The 26747-nt window shown below is 44.1% G+C and overlaps 2 protein-coding genes across 2 annotated transcripts in view; one reads left to right on the forward strand and one right to left on the reverse strand.

Moving 5' to 3' along the window:
* The window catches only part of WNT5B (Wnt family member 5B), a 133676-nt gene that overhangs the window by 38952 nt on the left and 67977 nt on the right, over positions 1–26747 (forward strand). The window lies entirely within an intron of this gene.
* On the reverse strand, positions 22416–26563 carry FBXL14 (F-box and leucine rich repeat protein 14). Its single transcript, XM_081331163.1, has one exon. It carries the CDS (start codon positions 26070–26072, stop codon positions 24870–24872), a length of 1203 nt encoding a protein of 400 aa, XP_081187289.1. The 5' UTR covers positions 26073–26563; the 3' UTR covers positions 22416–24869.

The raw sequence follows: 26747 nt of genomic DNA on the forward strand, positions 1-26747 counted from the left end.
CTGACCTTGTAAATTGCTCCTTTCTTTCCTTCCTCTGTAGATGGACTCAACAACCTAGATTTATGTTATGTAATTTATTTTACGATTCCAGCAATTGGCCTCAATCCAGCATCTACAAATGAATGATCACTGCAGTCTGTAGATAACATGAGTCACCATGCGTTTCTTTGGTCAAATTTGAAAAGCAAGTCACCGTCAATTCTATATTATTGCTAGCATATGTTCTGGAAAGTAAAGATTGTTTGGGAAAATATTTCAAGTGAAAAACCAGTCTTTTTTATATTGCATATACATGTAGGCCTAAGTATGTATGTTTGCAGTTTTTCACTGTAGTTGTTTTCACAATGTGTCCTCTTGCCTGTTCAGATATCTGGCAACCCTAACTCAGCTGCCATCTTCTTGCTGTGCACCCATCCGTTTTTTTATTTTTATTTTATTTATTTTTATCCTGTCTTCATTATTTTTATAAATAAGGTGGCAAACATATCCAACACACCTTCCTCCTCCTGTTTTCTCCACAACAACAGCCCTGTGAGGTGGGTAGGACTGAGAGAGGGACTGGCCTAGTCATCCAGCTGGTTTTCTTGGCTAAGGTGGAACTTGAACTCACAGTCTCCTGCTTTGCTTCCCTCTCTTATTCCCATCAACCCATTCACCTTTCTGATCTCCCCAGTCAGTTACACCAGAGGTCCCCAACCTTTTGGGCTCCAGGGACCAGTTCTGTGGGGAGAGGTTTTTCCATGGACCGGAGGGGGCGTGGTTTCGTGTGCTGCCTGCATCCTGTGGATCAGGTTTTGTTTGTTTGTGTGGACCAGTTGCTGGCATACCACGGCCCAGTACTGGTCTATGGACTGGGAGTTGGGAACCCCTGATTTACACCATCTCAGAACTGCTGTGGTTTTTACGCTGATCATTTGAGTAAAAAAAAAATTTTGAATCCTTGTGTCCTTTCTGAAATGTTTGTTCCTCTGCCCAAGTTTAGGAAACTCTGGCTTAGTAACTTTTGTGACTGAGGCATTGAGGCTTGTTCAGCCAAGAATGGCTTCATGTAATGCTCGGTTGATTTTGGTTTGTAAACTGATTTATGATTTTAGCATATTATATGATTCCAGTTATTGTAGCTTATTAAAATAATCATGCTTAAAAATAAGCTATGAGTCAGTGCAGTGTATGAAATCAAGCGATCTGCAAAGAAGTGGTTGATAACTGAATATAACTCTGCAAATCCAATCAGCTGTACCTTATTCAGCAAACCATAGTTTAGCACACTGTATGAATCCCCCTGCAGCTACAGGGAAGAAAAGAAAGCAAATGGTAACATATGAGTATAATGCAAAAAATGAAAGCTTGCATAGTCCTCGTGTTACAAATGTAATGGCTCCTGCTCACCACTGTCATAACGTGTGATGATTGATATCATAAATTGGGTCACCCATATGACTGACCTGATTTTACAACAACCATGTTTGCTATGAACTGCTGAAAACCCTGGTTTTAGGCAAAACTGTTGTAAAATATGGTCACATGACTGCAGGAATGGGGCTGATTATCCAACTTCTAATATAGGTTGTAAGTATCCCCAGGAAGGTTTGTATTAACTTTGATCAGTAACTAAGCAACCGGTTATAAGTGGAGGACTGCCTATAATTGTGGTAAATTGCATCCTTTGCTTTATGACATCTTGACACACCATCATTTTCACATCCCTGTGGTTTGCAGTGGAGACCATATAGAAGCCCAGCCTATCTGTATCAAAGGTAGCAAATACCTCTCTTCAGTCAGATCTCAAAATTGTTATACCTGAAAGAGTTGAACTTGGACATGTGAAATTCAATGGGGAAAAAAGTAAGGTTCTACATTTAGGCAAGAAAAACCAAATGCACAGGTATAGTATAGGTCAGTGGTGGCGAACCTATGGCACCCACGCCATGCCTCAGAGGTGGCAACTGTCCCTCTTCAACCAGCTGCCTGCTAATTCGCCGAGGTCCCGGCTGAATGCATCCCGGTACGACTTTTCCCTCCCCCACATCCCGTCCCTCCTGGCCTCGCATGCTCTCCTTTTCCCAGGCACGACCCACTGCATCACCTCCTCAGCTGTCGGCCGACCATCCATCTTGGAGGCTGCTTCTTTGAACTGCTGGTGATGGGCTGCGGAGCCCCAGAGTGCACCTGTCAAGGGGCTGGCAGGTTGTGGCTACTGACAGACACTGTTGGCCCCCATGCCCTCGCTGGCCTCTGTGCGGGGGCCCATGGTGTTAGGCAGCAGCTGCCCCAGCCCTTGCCTTGCCCCATGGCAATGGCACCCCCACCCTGCCTCGCCTCACCCCACAGGATGAGTCTCCTGCCTACCGCCCCACCTGCCAGAGACCTCCTGGAGCTCCCCCAACCCTGCCCACCCCCCCAGGTGTCCCTCCCCACGAGCAACATTGAGGTGACCACATCCACCTTTTGGGTTGCAGTTTGGGCACTCAGTCTCTAAGAGGTTTGCCACCACTGGTATAGGTGGTACCTTGCTCAATAGTAGCAACTGTGAGAGGGATCCTGGGAGTCCTGGTGGACAATCCCTTAAATATGAGCCAGCAGAAGTGCTGCAGTTGCCAAAAAAGCCAGTGCAGTCTTAGGCTGCATTAAAAACAGAGGGATAGAATCAAGATCACAAGTGTTAATACTACTTTATAAGATCACACTTGGAATACTGCTTTGGTCACCACAATGTAAAAAAGAAAGAGTGCAGAGAAGAACAACAAAGATGATCAGGGGACTGGAGGTAAAAAATAAAAAACGGTTGCTGGAATTGTGTATGTCTAGTTTAATGAAAAGAAGGACTGGGGTGACATAATAGTGTTCCAATATCTAAGGTACAGGTGTCAAACTCGAGCACATCATGTGATGTCACATGATGTATGGTGACATTTTTTGCCTTTGTGGAGCCGGGATGGGCATGGCCTGTGTGTGATGCATCCGGCCTGCAGGCAGCTAGTTTGACACGCCTGATCAGGGGTTCCCACAAAGAGGGAGTCAAGCTATTCAGAAGTGGCCCGAGAGTTCATGGCCTCCATGACGGCCATGGACCTGACTCAAATTACTCAGGACCCAACTCACGAGGGAGGAAACATGCCCGATCTTATTTTTGTCTCTGGGCAGTGGCTAAATGGACTGGGTGGGGTTACTCCAACATCACAACCCCTTTCATGGACAGACCATTACCTCCTGCGGTTGGGCCTCCGTCACGTTACCCCCCGCTGTCAGGAGGCGGAACCGACCAGGTGGTTCCGCCCCAGGCGCCTGATGGACCCAGATAAATTCCAGATGGCGCTTGGACTGATTCCCACCTCCCTCTCCCACAACCCGGTCGAGTCCTTAGTTAATGCCTGGCAACAGGCTGCTTCGGAGGCTCTAGACCGCGTTGTCCCTTTGCGGCCTCTGACCCGGCGCAAGTCCCGAGTCGCTCCTTGGTTCTCCAAGGACCTGCGGGAGATGAAACGCCAGAGAAGGGGCCTAGAGAGCATTTGGAGAACCAGTCGGTCTGAGTCTGACCGAACACAGTTAAGATCCTTTTCTAGATCTTATCTTGTGGCAATGAGGGTGGCGAAGCGCGCCTACTTCACCACCCTCATTGCGTCCGCAGATAACCGCCCGGCCGCTCTATTTAGAGTGGTCCGCTCCCTTTTAAGTCAAGAGACGGGAGAGGACCCCCTACATGGACGGGCTGAGGAATTTAGTAAATATCTAGTGGACAAAATTGCTCAGATTCGGGCTGGTCTGGACTCTGACTGGGCAGTATCTAACGAGAGGAAAACGATGAAGTTGGCCGAGTACATTTGGGAAGAGTTCGATCCTGTGACTCCGGATGAAGTGGACAAGATCATGGGGAAACTAAGTGCCGCCACATGTTTGTTGGACCCGTGTCCCTCCTGGCTAGTCTATGCATCCCGGGAGGTTACACGAGGCTGGCTCCTAGCAATTATCAATGCCTCACTGAGTGAGGGGTACTTCCCTGCCGCCTTGAAAGAGGCAGTGGTAAGGCCCCTCCTCAAGAAACCGGCACTGGACCCAGCTGTTTTAAACAACTTCCGTCCTGTCTCCAACCTTCGCTTCCTTGCGAAGGTCGTTGAGAGCGTGGTGGCACGACAGCTCCCTTTGAACCTGGAGGAAGCCGAATATCTAGATCCGTACCAATCGGGTTTCAGACCCGGGCACAGCACGGAGACGGCATTGGTCACACTGGTGAATGATCTCTGGCGGGCCCGAGATAGAGGTTATTTCTTTGTCCTGGTCCTATTAGATCTATCAGCGGCTTTTGATACCATCGACCATGGTATCTTACTGCGTCGTCTTGAGGGGCTGGGAGTGGGAGGCACCGTTCTGCGGTGGTTCTCCTCTTACCTCTCGGACCATTCGCAGACGGTGTTGGCAGGAGGGCAGAGGTCAAGCCCTAGGCCTCTTAATTGTGGAGTGCCTCAGGGTTCGGTGCTCTCGCCCCTCCTGTTCAACATCTATATGAAGCCGCTGGGAGAGATCATCCGTAGCTTCAGGGTGAAATATCATCAATATGCTGATGATACCCAGCTATTCATCTCCACCCCGAACCAACCCAGTGATGCCCTCGATGTGATGTCCCGTTGCCTGGAAGCGGTACAGATTTGGATGGGAGAAAACAGGCTTCGACTCAACCCGGCCAAGACTGAGTGGCTGTACATACCGTCATCTCGTTTAGTCCAAGAGGTTCCATCTCTGACTATAGGAGGAGAGATGTTACCTCCCATTGATAGAGCACGCAATCTGGGCGTCCTCCTAGACTCACGACTCAGTTTTGAAGATCATATTGGAGTCGTGGCTAGGGGGGCATTTGCACAGATTCGTCTTATATACCAATTGCGCCCCTTTTTGGACCGAGATGCCCTACGTACAGTCACCCACGCACTCGTCACCTCCCGTATTGATTACTGTAATGCTCTCTACATGGGGCTGCCCTTGAAGACCACCCGGAGGCTTCAGCTGGTGCAGAATGCAGCTGCACGGGTTGTGATGGGAGCACCCCGATACTCCCATATTACACCCCTCCTGCGTGAGCTGCATTGGCTACCAGTTGCCCTCCGGGTGAGATTTAAGGTGCTGGTACTTACCTTTAAAGCCCTACATGGCTTAGGTCCGGGATACTTGCAGGACCATCTGCTGCCGGGAACGAATTCCCATCGTCCAGTACGCTCACACAGAGAAGGCCTCCTCAGGGTACCATCAGCTAGGCAATGTCGGCTGGCGACCCCCAGGGGGAGGGCCTTCTCTGTGGGAGCGCCAGCCCTATGGAATCAGCTCCCCCCTGAGCTTCGGATGGCCCAAAACCTCCAATCCTTTCGCCGCGGCCTCAAAACACTCCTGTTCCACCAGGCTGACCTGGACTGACAGGCATTTTAATTAATTTATATTTAGAATTTTTAATTTATTTTTAATTCTTTAATTTTAATTTATTGCACAGATGATTTCAATTTTATTTTTATCTTGATTTCTGTACTTATTATATGTTTTGTTGTTAGCCGCCCTGAGTCCTTCGTGAGATAGGGCGGGATATAAATCCCATCAATAAATAAATAAATAAATATTCTCCAAAGCACCTGAAGGCAGGACAAGAATCAATGGATGGAAACTAACCAAAAGAGAGAAGCAACCTAGAACTAAGGAGAAATTTCCTGACAGTTAGAACAATTAATCAGTGGAACAACTTCCCTTCAGAAGTTGTGAATGCTCCCAACACTAGGAAGTTTTTAAGAAGAGATTCGACAACCATTTGTCTGAAATGGTACAGGGTTTCCTGCCTGAGCAGGGGGCTGGACTAGAAGACCTCCAAGGTCCCTTCCAACTTGTTATTCTGTTAAGTCTAGATTAAGATCCAGCCTTGAGAAAGCTTCCTTCCACACCGCTGATGCTGATTTACTGAAAGCCATCATCCCCTGAAATGTGATGATGGCTTATTTGCTTTGCAAACCAGAATTGTCTTTTTTTGCCTAGTTTCTTTAAAAAAAACAACACGTGGGAGCTATCCTAGCGGTATAGGGCAGGGTATAGGGTATAAATAATCAAGAAACGGGATTTTTTTGGACTTTTTTTGGGGGGGGGTGTTCCCTGCGTGCTAAACTCGTCTGGATTTTATTTCGGGCGACCTGAAACACATGAAATCGGAGAGAGAAAACGAAGCGAGCCTGCTTGGATGACTTTGGCGCCCGCGCGCTCTACAGCGCATCTGGAGAAGACAATCCGTATCTTAAAAGAGTCCCTTGTGTAAACAACCCTCCAACCTAGCTAGCCAAGCGTCCAACATGGTACAGCCCCTCCCCTCAAACTGGAAGGCTATGCTGCCCCCTGCCGTCCGAGCCGGATTCTGCATTATAGAGAGTGCAAGGCCAGAAAGCGCGCGAGAGGCTGGTTCAAGGCTCCGCCTCCGCTGGCTTTTCGCTTCCAATCATTATGAGGCCCGGACTAAAAAGCGAAGCGGCCCCGTTTGCCCACTGAGCTGCGCGGAGGCTGTTGTAGCCTGTGCTGGGGGAGGCGGCGGGCAGTCCTGTGGAACGACTGCGCTTCTCTTTAATGTGCCAGAATACAGAATTAAAAGAGTTGGAAGGGATCCTGAAGGTCTTCTAGTCCAACCCCCTCCCCCGCTCAATCTCTTTTGTGCCATCTCTTGCGCTTCATTCAAAGTCGGTTCTGACTGTAACCGCCGGGCGGGGGGGGGGGGTGGTTGCCCGGTGCCCGGATGCAGCTTGAAATCGACAAGAGACGAAGATGTTCAACGTGGTGGTTTTGCCTTGGCTGGGAGGGAGAAAGGGGCGACCTTAGAAATAATGGTCTCGGGGCACGATTAAACTCGTGTTGCGTCTTCTCCAATCTGGGGTCTGCTAAATGTATTGGGACGACAATTTGGTAATTAAGACTTTTCAACTTTAGCATCAGTGTGTGGCAAAATAAATCAAGTTCATTATATATAAGCTGATGGAACTCTTTGATACTTTACCTCCGTTGAGTCCATAAACGTGTTTTATTGTTTAGGGCTACTTGGTTTAATTTATTTTAATTTTTTTAATTTTTGTATATTATGTGTTGTATATAGTCCTGAGTCCTTCGGGAGAAGGGCGGTATATAAATAAAATTATTATTATTATTATTATTATTATTATTATTATTATTATTATTATTATTATTATTATTATTATTTGCACTGTACACCGCCCCAGAGTCCTTCGGGAGAGGGGCGGTATATAAATCTAAATAATAAATAAATAGAATAAATAAAGATCCATATCCCTTGCGAGCAGTTAGTTTGGGCACTCTTGTTACCCCGATGCTAAATTTGTTTCCGTTAACAATATGCTTGGAGGCCTCTCCGAATCCGTTTGAGAGGCATGGCAGTACCACAGAGGATTTAGCAGAATAACAGATGGAAAGGACCTTGGAGGTTTTCTAGTCCAACCCTGTGCTCAAAGCAGGATATTCTCCAAGACTTCTAGAAGGCAAAGCTCTGGCACAAAGTGGAAGTTGTGATACTGCAAACAATTTAGAAGTAGGGCTGCTGAAACAGTGTAAGTAGGACAGATGTTTGGAGCTGTGACATTTATACAGTATAACACTTGGAAACCATAACTTTGCTATAGAAATAATTTGAAACTTAGGGCATAGTGGCAGCTAAGTCATACAACTAACCAGGAGATATAGAAAGCAGAAGAAATACAAATAGAAGGAGATATAGAAGGCAGAAGAAAGACATCCTTTTTCTTGTTTTTCAAAACTAGTCTAAAATAGAGATAGACAAAGGTTAGACAAAACACCAGTGTTTTTCAACCTTGGCAGCTTTAAGATATGTGGACATGCTGCCTGGGGAAACGACTAGCACGCATGTGCAGGGGAACCTTTACCTTTATCTTAAAGTTACTAATGTTGAAAAACACTGCCCTACACTATAGAAATAAAAGCTCTTGAATTTTACCTCTGATAATGCCCTATCAAAGGCTGCATAACTTTAAAAACGTTAAAACGGTACCAACACTTGAGATTAAAGTTGATTCATTAAAAAAAAAACAATATTTAGAGTATATTGGATTCCCCAAAGAATGGATTTAAAGAATATGAACATCTCTTTTGAAAGAGATGCAAAAAAATTGAGAATTAGCTGAGCCACATGATACAGCCTTGTGAATTTTTGATGCTTTTCTGCAGTAGTATTTTAGTGTACATAACTAGATTCATGGGAAAATCCCTAAATGTTAAAAGGTGCTAATTTGTTGTTGAATTACATATCAAAACATTATGTCTATAAGGAATTATATTGTACCAGGCACTGGTGTGTGTGTGTGTGTGTGTGTGTGTGTGTGTGAGGGGGGAGACCAAAAGATAGGCTTGTCTTATCTGTTGTGTTGAAGGCAATATTATGAATAAATTAAATAATGAATCACTGTTCTTCCTTGGTATAGATTTTATGATATTTTACACTAATATGTTGATAACATTAGATTTTTTGTATTTGATTACAATATAGCATTATAAGGTATTATTTTGTAAATCAGTGATTATGTTTAACATATATGTTAGATCCTAAGTTTCAGCCCTAACTCTTTGTTAATTATTGTTAGAATCTTTAAGTATTGGTTTTTTAAAAAAATCTTGGATTGTTTAGTTTTAATTTTTTTATTGTTGTATATTCTGGTATTTTGTTTACATTTTGTAATCTATTAAAATAAGTAATAAAAATAAAGTTTTTTCATTTTTAATTGTGATATTTTGAAACAATATTAGGCAATGTTTAAGTTTGTTCAATTGCTATGTAATATATGTATTTATAGATAGAAAACCACTTCCCAACCTTCTGATAGTTTAGCATCACTAATTAATGTGATGAATAAGAAAAAGGTCCTTGTAGATAAAAGAATACAGAAGGGGTTGTGCATAAATCAATTACAGAAATATATTTTATTTAGTTTTCTGGGGACAGCCTAAGCAGTCAAAGCTTAGGATATGGTGAGGGGGAAAAAACATTTCAAATCTCTGAAAATGAAGTGATTGGGTAATGGGAGCTGTGATACCTAATTCCACAGAAATACCTTGAACCTTCTCTTTGAATTAAATTAGTAAGTACCATTAAAACATTAGAATTTATTTTTAACATTTCTTTTCCATTCATGTATGATGGACCAATCCCTCCCTCCATTATTATTGTTCGGTAATTTAGGGTTAGGGTTGGAAATAAAGTTACTTTGTCATCATTGTCATAGCTGAAGGATTGATGAACAAGGCAGTTGCTAAATAAGGAGTCCCTGTTGGCTGATGGGTGATAGGGGTATTTCAATTTATTTTTTTATTGTATGCTCCACACAGATTTTTTTTATATCAATTCTTTGGGACCAATCCTAGTAACAACCCTGCTACCCCATCAATGTTAATAGAGACAAGGGGCACCATGAGGAGGCCTCTGCTTGTCTGGAACCTGTGAATCTCTGTTTTCTCCTCTGTCTTTGGAGAAGGGGAAAATGGAGACATGGCATATGGCTATTTGGAATCATGATGTGCTTGGGCATACCTAACAAAGTTGGAAGGGATCTTGGAGGTGTTCTAGTTCAAGCAGGAGACCCTATATCAGACAAATGGCTGTCTAATCTCTTCTTAAAAACTCCCAGTGTTGAAGCCTTCACAGCTTCTGGAGGCAACGAGTTCCAGTGATTAATTGTTCTCACTGTCAGGAAGTTTCTCCTTAGTTCTAGATTGGATCTCTCTTCGATAAGTTTCCATACATTCCTTTTTGTCTTGCCTTCAGGTGCTTTGGAGAATAGATTGAGCCCCCCTTTGTGCCAGTCCTTGTCTTTGTTAGATTAAACATACCCAATATATTTAATTGCAACCATTTGTCATATATTTTGCAACCATTCATCATACAGTATATTTTAGTCTCCAGCTCTCTAATAATCTTTGTTGCCCTTCTCTGTACTGTTTCTAAAGTCTCAATATCTTTTTTATATATAGCGGTGACCAAAAGTGGATGCGGTATTCCAAATATGGTCTTACTAAAGCAGTATATAGCTGTAAAAGTTGCATGTCACTTCGTGGAGGGATTCTGGAATTGCTTACCTGCAGCAGGAGAAAAAGACACCTTGGGAAATACTCTCTAAAGCCTTAGGTTTTTGAATTTTAGAAGATGGAGAGGAGACAGGTATTCTACAGTCATTCTTCAATGATAATAACTACAAGGGGTGACAAGCGTACCCGGCATTGCCCCAGAATGCTTTTGCTTTCTATAGTCCTACATAAATGATTGCCAGCTCCTTTCCTCCAACAAGAATACTACACAAAATCTTTGTCAGGGCTGGTTCCTCTGAAGGAAGTCATGGGCAGGTTTAATTACTAAAATAACTGGTGTGGTCAACTCCACGAATAAAGTAAATCAACTCAGCTCCACAAATAAAGTAAATCAACGCTAACTAATGGCATCAATTGCACATATTAGTATGTAATGTGTAGCAAACCCCTCGCTTTTTGTACTAATATTCTTTCCAGCCCTTTGTTCCCCCAGAGCCATTGTTCTAGAATCTTTGACCCCTGTGGAAATGCTCAGCTGGTCAAAAGGTCAATCTCTCTTAGGTCAAAAATTGGGATGTTTCTGCATTACTCCCAAAGCAGAATGATGGGGACGGAGGTTCCCATCTGCCTTGCTGACTGGCTGGCCTCTTGTACAGCTAATTGTAGAAATAATAGAGAATGAAGAGATGTCATCCCCAAGTCTGGACTGCAGGACCTGGAAATACTTTCTTTCCATTTATCATGGGAGGCCAGCTGATACTCATGCGCATGTGCAATTATAAGAGCCCCACCACAATTAGGCTCCAGCTTTTGAATGACTGGCTCAGGGACTATAGCCATAAATCACTCAGCCCATTTCTCAGCTGCGTCCTTCTTGTCAGTATCCATTACTAGTGAGGGCCACCTGCTATCCTTCGTGGTCTTTGCCTTCTGTTGTTACCCTGCCTCCATGTCCGGCCTTCCTTTTAGCTGCTAGGAACACTCTAGAGTTGTTTTAAGATCTGTATGCTTCTAGGCCTGTTTTTCTCTTCAACAGAGGCGCCTTTATATTTTCTTGAATTACACTCCTGTTTTTGTTCTTTTCATATTTGGAATGATAATCCTTGGATAATAATACAGGCAATCCTCGACTTACAACCATTTATTTAGTGCCCAGAGTTACAGTGGCACTGAAAAAATATGACTGGTTTTCACACTTATGACTGCCACCGCACCCTCACAGTCACATGATCAAGTTTGGTTGCTTGGCAACCGGCATGTATTTACGACAATTTGCAGTCCCAAAGATGCTGTTTCCCGAGGCAACTGGACTTTCTTGTTTCTCTTTGAAGACATTTTGCTTCTCATCCAAGAAGCTTCTTCAGCTCTGACTGGATGGTGGACTGACCGGATGACAATTTACAGTGTTCCAGGGTCACATGATCGCCATTTGTGATCTTCCCAGAGAGCTTCCAACAAGCAAAGTCTATGGGGGGAGCAAGATTCACTTAATGATTGCATGATTTACTTAATAACTGCAGTAATTTGCTTAACAACGGAGGCAGAAAAGCTGTAAAAGTAGATGTGAGTTAGTTAACAATCGCCTTGCATAGCAATGGAAATTCTGGTCCCAACAGAGGATTGTTGTTTTCCTTCCCTGTGGCCACCCAGAGAATGAGATCTGAAATATTAATTGAAGAATGGGGCCTGTTCTTTGGTTAGCAAAATATCACCTCTTAGATGGTAGCCCCGGTGAATGATTAAAGAGCATTTAGGGTCAATTACTGAGTTTGGGATCATATTTTTAGTATTCTGGGAGGGACATGCTTGAAATTGGCTCAATGGCACCATTGTGTAGTAGATTAACTCTTGGTTCACGATTACAGGTAGTCCTCAACTTACAACCATTCATTTAGTGATTGTTCAAATTTACAATGGCGCTGAAAAAAGTGACTCATGACCATATTTCACACTTCTGACCGTTGCAGCATCCCCACTGTCACACGATAAAAATTCGGATACTTGATGTCTGGCTCATATTTATGATAGTTACAGTGCCCCAAATCAAGCAAAATCAATGGGGAAGCCAGATTCTCTTAACAACCGTGTTACTAACTTAACAACTGCTGTGGTTTATTAACAACTGTGGCAAGAAAGGTTGTAAAATGGTGCAAAACCCACTTAACTGTCTCACTTGGCAACAGAAATTTTGGCCTAAATTGTGGTCATAAGTGGAGGACTAGCTGTATTTCAAAATATTTAACTTAGGAAAATGGAAACTAAAGTTGGGAGCATCTTTAATTAGACTAACTTCCGGAGTCCTCAAACATGATACGTTGCCTACATCCTTAATGAGGTGTATTCTGTTTTTAGGACAGAGGTCATGACTAAGATCTTAAAAATACCTTCCATGCTTGCATTGGAAAATGATAACAATGCATCTCCAGTTCATCTCTTTTAGGTAACTAGGCTTTCTACCAAGTCAGACTAATATTCCTCTAGATCAATATTGTCTCCACTCCGTAAATAGCACTTTAGGGTTTCAGCCAGGAATCCTTTTGTTTTGTTTTTCTGACCAGGCACTGAACCTCAAACCTTTTGTATGTGAGGCACGTGTTTCCCTGCTGAGCTAGGGCTGGTCCTTTCAGTCCAGCCACCAACAGTAGAGATTTGTATTGATAAATGCTGATTTTAAGGCAGCCATGCTTTTCCTATTCTAACTCTTCTCTGGATGGGGGAGGGGGGAGAGGAAAAGATAGAATTTGCTTTAAATTTGTGTGAAAGCTTAATGCTAATTTTAGCTCAGTTTGCATTAGAGTCGGCTTTTGCCAAATAGACTAGGTTTGGAGGAGGAGGAGGAATGGGGGAGGAAATACATTAGCTGCTTTGCAAGAGAAATAGCATAGTAGTCTAACTTCTGCCGAAAAGCTGAACTCCACTTCAGCCCTCTCTTCTCTCCCTGACCCCCCCCCCTTCAATTCTCTATGCAGCTTTAAGGCAAGAGATTCTGACAGAAAGACTTTTACTGGATACTGCAGAAAAAGTATTATGCAATCCTGCCAAGGCAGCAGGATAACAGGGGACAGCCAAACGCTGTATCTAGGGAAGTGGGAGAGATTTATACCCAACCACCAGGATGCTGGCTTGTTGGGAAGGGAAGGGTGGAGCTGGGTGGGGCTGCAGGGGCAGAGTATATGGAGCACTGGGAGCAAACCATTCCCAGTGCTAACTTTGTTTGCTTTGTGTTTAATCTTTGTGCTCCTGTATCCTGGTCTCTTGGTATTTTTTTCCTGCGATTGGTGGGGGAGAAAACCCAGGACCGTTAAGGACCTAACACCAGCAGGCTTGGCACAGTGCCTGAAAGATATCCTTAGGGGTCTTCGAATCTAGCATTAGCTCTTCCAGTACAGTTTATTGATTTTCTTTTCTTCACAGACAGCAGTATGAAAGAGCAGCTGCCTATAGAAATGGGCTTCGCGGGAGGGAGAAGAAACAAAGATTTCACTTTGCTGGAACTAGACCGCCCCTGTTCTCAGGCCCAGTAGATTTTGCAGAACACTCTTACACTCTTACCAGATTCAGTAATACCACACATTTTGGTTCTCAGGCCATTAGACCCAGAGTTACTCTTCATTTATTTCATTATTATATCTTACAATTTCAAGGAGATATTTCAATCACAAATAAACTGAGATTCTATGCAGCAACCTTGTCTGTTCTCCCATTTTTCAGCCCCATATTGCAACATTTTGTTTTGTCTGAAATGATATAGGGTTTCATGCTTGAGCAGGGGGTTGGACTAGATGACCTCCAAGGTCCCTTCCAACTTTACTGCTACTACTACTACCACCACCACCATCATCATCATCACTGTCTGTTTCTGAATACACATAAATATGCAGCAAAGAATAGCCAGGACATTTTTTGCATGGAATATGCCAATAAAAGAACAATTCATAAGCTTGTGGCAGGGTGTAGGATGCAGGAGGGAACAGCATACACTGAATGGCACAACTTAGTAGCTGGCATTATGTACAGAAACATCTGCAGAGTATCTGAGCTAGATCTTTCCAAGTCTAGATGGGAGATTCCACAGAAAATTGTGGAGAATAACAAGGCTAAGATCCTGCAGGACTTCCCAGTCCAGATGGAGAGGCAGGTACTGGCCAATCATCCAGACATTGTTCTAATAGACAAGGAGCAGAGGACAGCAGTCATGATAGATGTAGTGGCACCAAGAAACAGCAACTTCAAGAAGGAGTATGAGAAACTGGAGAAATACCAGGGTCTGAAGGAAAAACTAGAGAAAATGTGGAAAGTAAAAGCCAAAGTAGTCCTAGTCGTGTATGAATACTTGAAGCTGTGACTCTTAAGCTAGGAGAGTGGTTCCAACAGGTCCCAGGAACAACATCAGAGCTCTCTGTCCAGAAGAATGCAGTGTTACAAACAGCTGAAACTGAGGAAGACACACATATCAAGAAGGGAGTTCCCCCCCCCCATATATACATCAGAGCTTGTAGTGCCAAACACCCAAGGAACCTGTCTTTTTTCACAGAAGCAGAAATTCATTTCCTTGTTCATTTAGGACAGAGGTGTGGAACTATGGCCCCTTTATAAATAGTGGACTTCAACTCCCAGAATTCCTGAGCCAGCAGGAATTCTCGGAATTGAAGTCCACAAATCATAAAAGGGCCATATTTCCACACCCCTGATTTAGGAAAAGATACTGAAAGAGCTTGATATTATTCTGGCTGGAAGGGCCAAAGCAAAAAACAAATTTTAACAAGTCAGATACTAAGATCTTTTGATATCTTTAAGAGGATGGGTTATATAGATGCATTGGAACTACCATATAAATAAAGTTTCAAAGTATTCTTATGTAAGTATTTGCTATGTGCAAATATCTAAAATTCAAAAGTAATCCCCCCAAAATTAGTACGTAAGATTTGTACATTAGTGTATAAGCTTTGCATAGTGGTTTTGCCTAAGGGCAATACACTTCAAAATCTGACAGAATTCTTCAAAGCCATTTCTCCACTGGGTTCATTATGAAATCATGAATTAAAACTACAATCATAATCTTACTTTGCATATGTTAATAAATTATTGACTGTAAAGTAGTAAATTATTTCATTGCAAAATATTTTTCAAGACTTCTAGCAATTTGCATTACTTCTTTTGTATTTTATTTTTTTATTAGTTTTCCAATATTACAATAATATCTTTAAAAAGCAACGTGGTGTCTGGGTTACAATAGTTCTATTTCAGACAAATACATACCGTATTTTCCAGCGTATAAGACAACTTTTTAACCCATGAAAATCATCTCAAAAGTTGGGGGGTCGTCTTATACGCCCAGTCATCTTATACGCCGGAAAATAGTAAATAAATCAATCGAGCGCCCCCGTTCTTGCAAAGCAACTTCAAGCCTCCTTAGTCCAGTCCCCCCTCCAACGTGACTCTCCCTTCCCACCCCAAGAGCCTCTAAGCCCCTTAACCCTCCCCCTTGCAAACGCCAGACCCCGGGAGCTCTTGCGTCTATTCCAAAGGGTGGGTGGAAGGAAAAGCCCCTTTCGGCTCCGGCTTGGCTGCAAGTCAGCGAGCCCGGGAAGGCACGCCCTCCCCTCTCACTGTGGAGGAAGCAGGGCAGGCTGGCGTCTGGCGGGAGCCGGCAGGGCAGTCCTGCGCACACACGCGCTACCCGGCTCCTAAGGAGTCCTTGGGGAGCCATGGCAGGCGCCTCACGCTCTTCCCTCTTGAAGCAGCATCAGCGGAGCCGTCCGGCGTCGGGCGGGAGCTGGCAGGGCAGTCCTGCACACACGCGCGCTCCCCGGCTGCTAAGGAGTGCTCCTTAACAGCCGGGGAGCGCGCGCCGGCAGGGCAGTCCTGCACACGCGCACACTCCCCGGCTGCTAAGGAGTGCTCCTTAACAGCCGGGGAGCGCGCGCGTGCGCAGGACTGCCCTGCCGGCTCCCGCCCGACGCCGGACGGCTCCGCCGATGCTGCCTCAAGAGGGAAGAGCATGAGGCGCCTGCCATGGCTCCCCGAGAACTCCTTAGGAGCCGGGGAGCGCGCGCGTGCGCAGGACTGCCCTGCCGGCTCCCGCCAGACGCCAGCCTGCCCTGCTTCCTCCACAGTGAGAGGGGAGGGCGTGCCTTCCTGGGCTCGCTGATTTTCCGGCGTATAAGACGAAAAATCTTGAAAATCATCTCAAAAGTTGGGGGGTCGTCTTATACGCCCAGTCGTCTTATATGCCAGAAAATACGGTATTATTACAAATCTCCAAGTTATTGTAACCAATACTTCCTCTCTCTTTTTTCCTTTAATACATACTATCTCTTATCTAAATTAACATACTTTTCATTGCTACCCATCAGTCATTTAATAGTTTTTTTATTTATCAATATTTTAGTATATTTTATATTTTAACATTCCATCTTTAAAACATCAAAAACCTTATATATTTTTCTAGCTTTAATTTTACATTGATATTGAAATTAAACATTTAAGATTTCTCATTTTCATATTGCTAAATAACCTCCTTTCCCTTTACACAATTTTCTCCAATACCTAGTAATGTAATCCAGTTCTTATTTATCTCATTGCCATATCCATATCAGTCATACAATATTTAGAATAGTAGTCATTAAAATACCAATTACAAGGAGGAGAAAGAAGAGGACAATATAATATTCTTGTTTCTCATTTATAGTTTCCACATATTAAAAATTAACCAAAATTTCTTCCATTTCAACATTTAATACATCCTCTCATGTCTCTACACCCAAGTATATTAGTTACATTTTATCATTTTATCATATATACATCTTAACCCATATCATTTAAAGAAATATTTCAATGTTAGTATTCATACATCTGTATTTTATTTTTATTTTTATTTATTTTTTTAGTTGATCAGTATTTTTGTCTACTCATCAAAACAATCTCTCGTAATCCCAATACAATCCTGTCTATTTTGGTATTATCTATTTCAGGCCTCTTAAAAATGTTCATATTTCTTCAATCTTATTCTTGCTTTCTTCCTTTGCCATGTCATTTTTCGCTTCTTTGCCTCAGGATCATCAAAGCTTTCTTGTGTTGCTATATCATATTGAAGTGGCCCTCCAGTCTCCATTTTTGAAGGATTGAAGAGTCTGCTAACAGCACCAAATCTTCTCATTATTTTCACCTCTTGATATAATTGTCCTGGTCTAGATAAAAATTTTTCCATCTTTTCTCCTTTATAATTTTCAAAAGCCTGTATTTGTTGAATATTTAATTCTTCTGCCAATGTATTTGATTGTTCAATTTCTTCTGTTAAGTTCTGTCCCAATAAAATATTAGTTGTAGTCACAGTTTGAGTTTGTTTCATCGAGATGCTTTCTAATTCTTTTCCAAAAGCTCTTATTTCGTCGTCAGCTGTCCAAAGGAACTGATAAGTTTGGTAAGATATTTCCCACATAGCATGGATTTGTTTTTGAAACTCTTCCATAGTGAAGTTTCACATCTGGTGTTCAAGGTTACTCTTATCTTGTTTTTCTTAAATATTTTCTTGGTTTTTTTTAAAGAGAAAGTCAGAATAAAATTTCAAGTTTAGCCACTGGGTGTCCCCCAAGTACTTTGGAAATTCTTTTCTTTTAGTCCATTTCTTTCTTCAACGTTTTTTTTTAAAAAACACCCCTGGGCTTGCTCACAGCTTATTTGAAGGGAGGGTTGAATTTCCCCCTCCCTCTCCACAGGGGAAAAAGTACTTAGCAGCTTAATTAGGTGAAAAGAAGATGAAGGTATAAGAGAGGAATCTTACCCCCATCTCTTCCATGCTGCTTTAATGTTGCCTGATGGTAAGTTTGACTTCGGCTGTCTGCAGCCTAGTAACTGGCCATATTCCTATGGCCAGTCTTTTGTCCGCCAGTACAAAGGGAATGCAGGCACTAACGGGGGTGTGTGTGGCTCCCCCGTGTTTCTGCAAAAGCTCCTTCTGTCTGGTCACCCCTCCAGGGCGGCTCTTCGGTCCTATTAGGACCCCCCAGCGATGCAAATCTGGACGTGGAACACGAGAGCCATCCTTCAAATGTCCATAACGGCTGACTTGGCAAACAGGAAGCCGCAATTTGCATTACTTCTTACCGTTCTCTGACAGCTTTGTCTTTATAGAAATTTCCATGCTGTTTATTTGCCTGCACAACAACCCATGATTAGGTTTCATTTGGTCAACAAGTACATCAAACAATGTTTAATTTTGTATATTTAAACATTTAAAAAAAACTATCAACATTGCATTTGATTATGTGCCATCAGTCGTTGATTCTTAGTGACCACATAGATTTTCTCCATTATGATCTGTCCCTAACCTGTCCCTAATTCTCCCAACGGTGGTGAACTCACCACCACTGTAACACCACCATCCACTGTGCTTCTGGTTGTCCTCTTCTTCGCTTCCCCTCCACCTTTCCCAGCATTAGACCCTTCCCCAAAAGCTGGGTCTTTGCATGATGTGTCAAAAGTAGGATCAATGGAGCTTTGTTCTGTGTGCCTCAAGTAAGAACTCTGGGTTGATTTGTTTGATGATCCATACAAGAACAATTAGCACGATTTTTTCTAAAGGTTGGTTTCTACAGCATAAATACATGAATTTCAAGGTGAAATTTACTGTTTATTAGAAAAAGCCTTCTCCATGCTGTCCTATGCCTAATCTTTTTTTTTCTTGAGCTTCCATTTCTGAGGAATATGAATATGAATTTATCATAGGAATATGATCCTGAGAAGCAAACTTTATTGTAATTGCTGAGGCAACTTATTATCTATTTGTTTGCTGGGTGAATTCAGATGACCACATATCATGTGTCAACTTTCCATGCATTTATATCTGTATATAATATATGTGTATTTTTTTCTTTTTTGGCTAGAAAATAGTATAATAAAGAGTAACTATGTTTATGTTTGTACTTTAATTCACTTTTTAGGACAACAGTGTATATAGTTATCCAGATTTTGATTTTCATTTTTTTTTAATGCTAAGAACTTGTCTATAGGATCGCAGAATTAAAATTTCAGGCAGCAGTTCTGTAAGCATTTAGCTAAAAATAAGATCTAGCCAAAAAAGCTTACTTCTGCATAGACTTCTCTGGGATTACTTTCATAATTTCGAATAAAGTTCAGTGAAAGTAATTCTAGTTCGAATAGTCTTAATGTTAGTTTCTTAAAAACAATATATTAGAGGAGCTTTTCTCAGTCAATGCTCTCTGGTTAAAGTTGAATCCAATTCCTATAATTCTTTCAGCAGAGTTCAAACATGAAAAACACAAGTTGGGGAAGCTGGCCCCAAAACCATCTATCTAGCACAGTTGCTTTATCTTACATTTACTCTACACTTTTTAAAAACACTGCATATTGTAATTATGCTCATGAGTGGATGAATCTTTTTGTTAGTCAGCATTGCGTCCAGCCAGCTTTTTATGAAATCAGGAATCTGATAGATCCTGTGTGTGAAAATTGGATCTTTTTCACTTTAGTTTTTCAAAATGGTTATCATAGCCTTGTGCCCATGTTATTTATGGCATTTACTTCCCACCTTTTCTGCAAAGGAGCTCAAATTCCTAGTGCTGAAATACCGTTCCCATTGCTTCTTTGAAAACATTGGTGGGATTCTGTGGTTCTGCAGATAACTTGGTGTCACATAGGGTTTTATGGGTCAGCATCAGACCTTTTTGAATTGCACCTGGAACTCTACTGGCAACTTGTGCAAGATGATAGCTCTGATCGATGTATTCCAATCGGTGAACAAAACTGGGCATCTTTTAGGTCAGTGACCCCCCCCCCAACCTTTGGGGCATGAGGGACTGGTTCCTGGAGGGAGGTTTTTCTGCGGACCAGAAGGGGCATGGTTTCGCATGCTGCCTGCATCCCACGGTTGGGGCTTCGCTTGTTTGTGTGGCCGTTTCTGGCATGCTGTGGACCGGTGCCGGTCCATGGAGTGAGGATTGGGGACCCCTGTTCTAGGTGGTCTTTAAAGACAGCCCGATGTAGAACCCTCTTTGGGAGGGCATTTGGACATAATACTACCTTGGTTGGGTTTATATTTTAGTTTTGTTTTATATATATTTTACTCTGTATTTTAATTATATTGTGGATGCTTGATGTATTTTTATCTTGGTGAACTGTGAAGAGTAGTTTGGGACTGCAGTGGTCTATAAATATGATTAATAAACATTAATTTAACATTGGTCCGATAAGTAAACCCAAACAACAGTGGACTTGAGTTTGCACGTGCTAATTCATAATGATAAGTTTATGATGGCCGGTACACACAGCCTACTGAGCAACCAACCAACCACATTATCACTAAGTGCAACATTTGAAGTTACAAAAATTTGCTGGGGGTAAAAAAAAACCCAAAACATTGTTCAAGTTAGAACTGGTGGTGCCAACAGTGAACTTTTCACAGAATGAATGGGGAATAGAGCTGTTTCATGAAAAGTGCTGTATGTATAATTAACTTCCCACAACTTCCTCGCTCGCCGAGTCCAAATCACTTTAAAATTCGGTACAATATTTTAAAATATAACTGATGTGCCAAGCTAAACATACTTTATACAAAAGCCTGAACTGTTTCTGTTGACTGTTTTGAAAAAAAAACTTAGTCCTGCATTGTCTACTATTGACAGACTGTGGCTAAGGTCAAGCCTTCTTATTTTAATAAGGCCTCATATTTTCCTCAGCCACAGATGTATTATAAATTTAAAAACTCCCACCCAGAGGCCAAAGGGGCGGGGGCGGGATAGAAGCAGCCCTTGCACTTCCCTCCAAGTAAAAGAAGATGGATGTAGTGTCAGGCTCAATTAGATCCAATTGTGCTGGCTTTTGCCAATGAGAACAATGCAGCTTTTGTGACCAACTCCCAACAGAAAGCATGGAAGGTTTTAAATAAAAGCAGCAGTCTAGGACAGCCTTCCTCAACCTGGCACCCTCTTATGTTGGACTTCAACTCCCATAATCCCTATGCACCACCAGCACCCCGACATCTTTTTTTAAGTTGAAACACAACTTCTGCATTTGGGAGATACTAGATTGGAGCACCCCGACATCTTTTTTTAAGTTGAAACACAACTTCTGCATTTGGGAGATACTAGATTGGAGAAGATTGGAAAAGTTTCTTCAAGGTAACGGCACAATTCCTGGACAAATGTCTTCTCTCCCCCACCTCCTTTGTTTTCTTTTAAAAATGAAAAAAAAATGTCTTCTTCTTTTTTCCAGTATTGAGAGAAAGGAGGTTCGGGTATTAAGGGGAGACTGTCATTGAGTTTTATGCTGAAGAAGCATTGGTTCCCCCCCCCCACACACACACACACTTGTGACACAGGCTTACCTGGAGTTAGGGAAGAGGTCAGCTTTGGAGAACTGCTTCAATGCATCACAGAACAGCCCAGACAGCCCTGGAAGTGCTTGAAATGCAAATGTACAGGAACTCCAGGCCCTCCCCCTCACCCAGAGGAAAAGCAGCTTAAAGACAGCCAGGCCTGGAGAGGAATGTTAAAAAAAAAAGGAAAATAGCCACCCCTCCTCTCTTCCATAGGGACCCTCGCACAGCACGATTCAGTCTGCATGACTGAACAAGCAAGCAAGCAAGGACAGCTCCCTTTTTTTAACTTTACTGAACAATGGATTTGCCTCTTTCCACCATTTCAAATTCTCTACCCCCCCCCCTAGTTTATTAATAAAGGAAAAACGCTGCACGCGGGGGGGGCGAGTTAGTATTTTGTATTATACTTTAGAAATACTGCTTAACTTTCCTCCCAGTTGTTTAAAAACCTTCAGTGGAGAACGTTAGAAAGAGACTGCCGTATCAGAGGAAAAGTCAGAGATGAGTACAAAAAAGGACCTCCCCAATCCAATTTAGGCTATTTTAACATCCAAATTTGGCATTTATTTTTATTTGAAAGCCTGAATTACAAATATTTCAACCATTCCCCCAGTTTCTCCAAATTCACTCAACTTATTGTGTAACAAACTAAAAGGAAAAACTACATGTTGTTCTTAGCAACTGAGACAGTGTGTTTCATTGTTATGCCAGGAGGCATTTGCCCAACAGTGCACTAAAAACTGTTAGTCGGCAGGCGCAGGCACAAACTGTTATGTACAGGTAGGATAGTGTAGAAGTTATAAAGATCCTTTCAAACGGAACCATTTGCTGTACAGTGAACTTCTAATTTGGAAGTTCCTTAACCTTTTATGCTCAAAGGACAAAAGCGTTCCAGTGGCTTTGATTCACTAAACCAAATTGCTCATTAATCAAGAAAGGAGGGGACAACAACTCTCCTCACAACTTAGGATATTCCTGTCTTTTGAAGGACAAAGACACACATGCAACATTTTTTTTTAAAAAACATACTTCATATTTCCTTTTTTATTATATAAATATCAGTTTAGCCTTTTACTGTAAGAATATAAAATGTTTTAAGAGGATCTTTAATTTTATACAAATTCATAAACAGTACATTAATTCCATGATGGGGGTGGGTGGGCTGTAGTGTCTGGGCTTGTCCAAATTTCACATTTCCTTGAACTGTGGAGAATTGGAAAAATCTACACTGGCCCTTCCTCCCCCATCAATTTTGCTTTCTTCAAAGTTGTCTTGATCCTCCTTCAAAGACAAGCATCAATCAAGAAGTGGCTTTTATTTTAAAGGCAGAACAGAAGTTGACTTGAAGTTGACTTTTTCCCATTCATGTTGCAACTGCAAGTCAAGTCTGTTCTGGTTGCTCCTCTTTGGACACTTCCTTACTGGAAGCTCCATACTTCGATCTAAGTAATTTGAGAAGGGAAGGCAGGAGTTTGCATATATTTAAAGAAACAAAGAGTTCCTACTTTCACATTTCTTTAATCATTGCCCAATCACTAATTTGGACATCCCCGTGTTTCCATGTCTTTGTGCTAAGAAGAATGAGAAATCAAAAGCACTGGTGGGTTTCCAAAACTTTTAGTCATAAAGGAAGAGGCATCAAGTTTATAGGTGACAAGCAGGGGCAAAAATTCTTAAGTCACTTTTCCTTCTCCTCTTCCTATTCCCCCCCCCCACTCCAAATCCTAAAGCCCAGGGGAAATCTTACCAGTCTAGGCACAACATCATTTCAGTTTCAATTTTCTCATAAACATTCCAAGGTTGAGGGAAGGAGAAAAAAACAACCACCCAAACCCGAGGTAGCCAAATGTTTATATAATGATAGTATACTTGAGTTAAAATTCACAAGGGTAGCCACTTCAGCTGTCTTTCAAACCTATTCCATGTATGAAGAGGATAAGAGAACAAATAAAACAGCTAAGGTATAAAGGGTGGGTGGGAGTGTTGTTAGGGTTGTTGCATTTCTGGTGATGATTAATTCCATCTCTCTGCCTCCAATCCTCCAAAAACTGAAATTGTGGCTATTTTTTTAAAAAAAAAATCTTGTTTCCCCAAAAGATGAAATAAGTAGGAGGGGGGAAGCCACAGAAACATAAAAAGTAAAAAAAAAAGATGATTCAACTCTGTAATGATTCCAGCAGCAAAGGAAATATGGTGATGATGTGGGTTGGATACAGCATAAAATGAGTTTCTGGGGAAAATGTGATGTCCCTCTAAGCAACAATGAGCAAAATGAACACACAGTTGACACTCCAGTTAATGGCATTTCAAAAAAGCCTCTCTTCTCAGTAAAAGGCTTGATGTTTCTAATCTCAAAACTGGGAAAAAGCAGAAGGTGTGTGGGGGGAAACCAAGGGTTCTAGGGCTTAGGAGAGCTAGAACAATAGGGCCAGGAAACACTTGTCCTTTTTAGACAGGATTATTTTCTGCCAGTCAGTTGAGATATAAAGGCCAATGGCCTGACTTGGTATAAGGCAATGCCCAAATCAATTTGATATCTACAGGTTGCCTACATTGTTAAGAAAAGGATGGCAGACTACAAAAAGCATGGTGAGGCTTGATGGACAAGCATAGGCGAAAGGGACTAGAAAAGGATGAGACTGCCCAATAAAAGGCAGGTTCTCATGAAATTAGAAAGGGAATAGGGTAGGATTCTTTTATCCCTAGTGCAGAAATAAGTGAAATCACAGGGTAAAGGGGCTGCATCCATCCCCAGTGCATAAACGATTGAGAAGCTGCTTTTCCAATAAAAAAATGATACTGTATCCACCCACATGGAAGGCTGCTGTAGAGTGCAGTTGTCTCCCTCTAATTCAGAGGAAGGAATTATGAAACAAAGTACAGGTAGTCCTCAACTTACGACCAGAGACTGTTCAAAGTTCCAATAAACTAAGGTGTACTTAAGACCCAGGCTCAAAATTCTGGCTACACCCTCCTGCAGTCATGTGATAGTATTCTGAGTCATGTGATAGTAGCCAGCTCAGCAAATGGCCACAATTATGGCGATTTGCAAGGGCCCGCAGTCATGTGACCATATTTTACTACAGCTTTGCTGAAAACCAGCATTTGCTTCCAGTTTTTAGCAAAACTGAACCCACAGACGACCACTGACTTGCTGAATGACATCAGATTCGTGTTAACAACTGCTGCAAAAAAGTTGTCAAATCAAGGGATCTTTATAACCATCATGAGTTATAACCACGATAGGCTGGCTCCATTATGGTCATAACTTGAGAACTACCTGTATGGTCCCCCTTTCTCTCACCTCCATTGTGCGGGCACAGAGGCAGGCAAGTAGCCAAGATGCTTTCCCTTCCCTTCCCTCCCCCAACCCCCCTTGGAGGACTATCGCCCCCCCTCCTCCACTTTTCTCTACTGCAGCAGTCAGTTGGTGAAGCCTTCCTGCGGGATGGGGCTCTCCGGGTGTCCCCTCCTCTCACCTTACTTTTTCACTCTCAGTCATTTGCCAGAGTCCCAGATTGAGCACCTTGAGGCAGGGCAATTGAGTGATGCGCTCCAGGCCTCTTTTAGTGATGCGGGTACAGCCATAAAGGTCAATGCCTGTGAGCTGACTAAGGTGCTCAGCGATAAGCTCCAGGCCTTTGTCAGTGATGCGGACGCACTGGCCAATGTTGAGAGTGCGCAGTCCATGCATCTGGCGCACCATGCGGTTGATGCCCTCGTCGCTGATGTGGCAAGAGCAAAGGGAGAGAGAGCGCAACCCATCAAGGCCCTGTGCAATGTAGGCCAAGCTTTGGTCTCCGACTTTGTCACAAAAGGAGACGTCCAACCCTGAAAGGCGCAAGCTGCCCATGGCCAGGTGCATGATACCTGTGTCACTAATATTGTCACAGGAGCGTAGGTTCAACATGCGCAAGCTGCTCATGTGGGACAGGTGCAGCAGCCCTGCATCCGAGATCCCCCCACAAAAGCTGAGGTTGAGTTGGCGCAGGCGAGTGAGCCCCCGGGCCAGATGCTTCAGGGAGAGGTCGCTGAGCTTCTGGCAGTCCTGCAGCGTCAGCTGTTCCAGCCCCAGGCAGCCCTCTGCCGCGCTCCGGGTCATGCCCGCCAAGTGCCCGATGCCCACATCGGACAGGTGGCGGCAGGATCGCAGATTGAGGCTCTTGAGGCGTTGGAGGCCCCAGGCGATGAGCAAGAGGCCCGTGTTGGTGATGTTGCTGCAGCCCCCCAGCTCCAGCACCTCCAGGCCCTTGAGGTACTGGGCGATGCGGCCCAAACTGCTGTCGGTGATCTGCTTGCAGAGGCTGAGGTTCAGCGCGCGCAAGGAGCCGATCTCCGCCACGAAGGCGTGGCCCAGCCCGTTGTCGGTCAGGTTGTAGCAGCCGCTCAGGTTGAGGCTCTCGATCTCCGCCATGCCCTGGATCACGTAGCTCAGGCTGCGCCGCAGCGACAAGATCTGCACCCGGCGGATGCCCCGCGCGGCCAGGCTGGGGAAGAGGGACGGGTTGGCGCGGCGCAGGTGCAGCTTGGCCTCCACGCCTCGCCAGACCGAGCGGTGGTACGCGGCGTCCCGCCAGGCCGTGCACACCTGCGCCACCCGGCCCTTGTCGCGCACCTCCAGGTAGCCGAAGATCATGGCCAGCAGCTCCGGGAACAGGCACGAGACGTGCGTCTCCATCGCCCGGGCCCGGATCGGCTCCGCCGCGCGGCGCCTCGGGCCCGGCGTCCTTCCGCCGCTCGACCCAGGCTCTCGAGCCTCGGCGCACCGGCCCCGCGCTCGCCCTCCGGCCCGGCCTTCACATCATCGCCGCCGCCGCCAGGGCGGGCTCGGCCAAAGAGAAGTCCGTCGGGCCTCGGCCGCGCCGCCGCCGCCGCCCTCGCTCCGCCTCCGCCTCCTCTAGCCGCGCCACGCCAGGCAGGCCGCGCAGCCGCCTCGATCCCGGCCTCGGGCGGCCCCACGCCGCATCGTGCTCAGCCCCGCGGGCGAGTCCGTCCTCCGAGCTCTCCTGCCGCCTTTTCCCTCCTTTGTCTCCCAGCCGGGGCGAGCGAGAGGAGGGCGGCCTGCCGCCGAGTTGCGACTCTTGCCGCCGCCGTTGCCGTTCTCGGGACCCGCCTCTGCCCTCCTTCCTCCGGTCGGCAGGTTCCGACTCGCTCGCTGCCTGCCGGGCCCCGGCGCTGCGTTCGAGCCGGGAGGGAGGGGGGAGGAAAAGGAGGAGGAGTAGGCGGCTGGGCTGGGCCTGGTTGGGCTGCGCCACACCTCCCTGCGCCGCCTGCGCAATGGTACGATCCGGAACACTCCGAGCCGTCGCCTTGACAACAGCGCCCCCTTCGCCCCCTTCTTCTCCCTTTCGGC

This window comes from Vipera berus (assembly GCF_964194415.1).
Source record: "Vipera berus genome assembly, chromosome: 6".
NCBI classification, from domain to species: Eukaryota; Metazoa; Chordata; class Lepidosauria; order Squamata; family Viperidae; genus Vipera; species Vipera berus.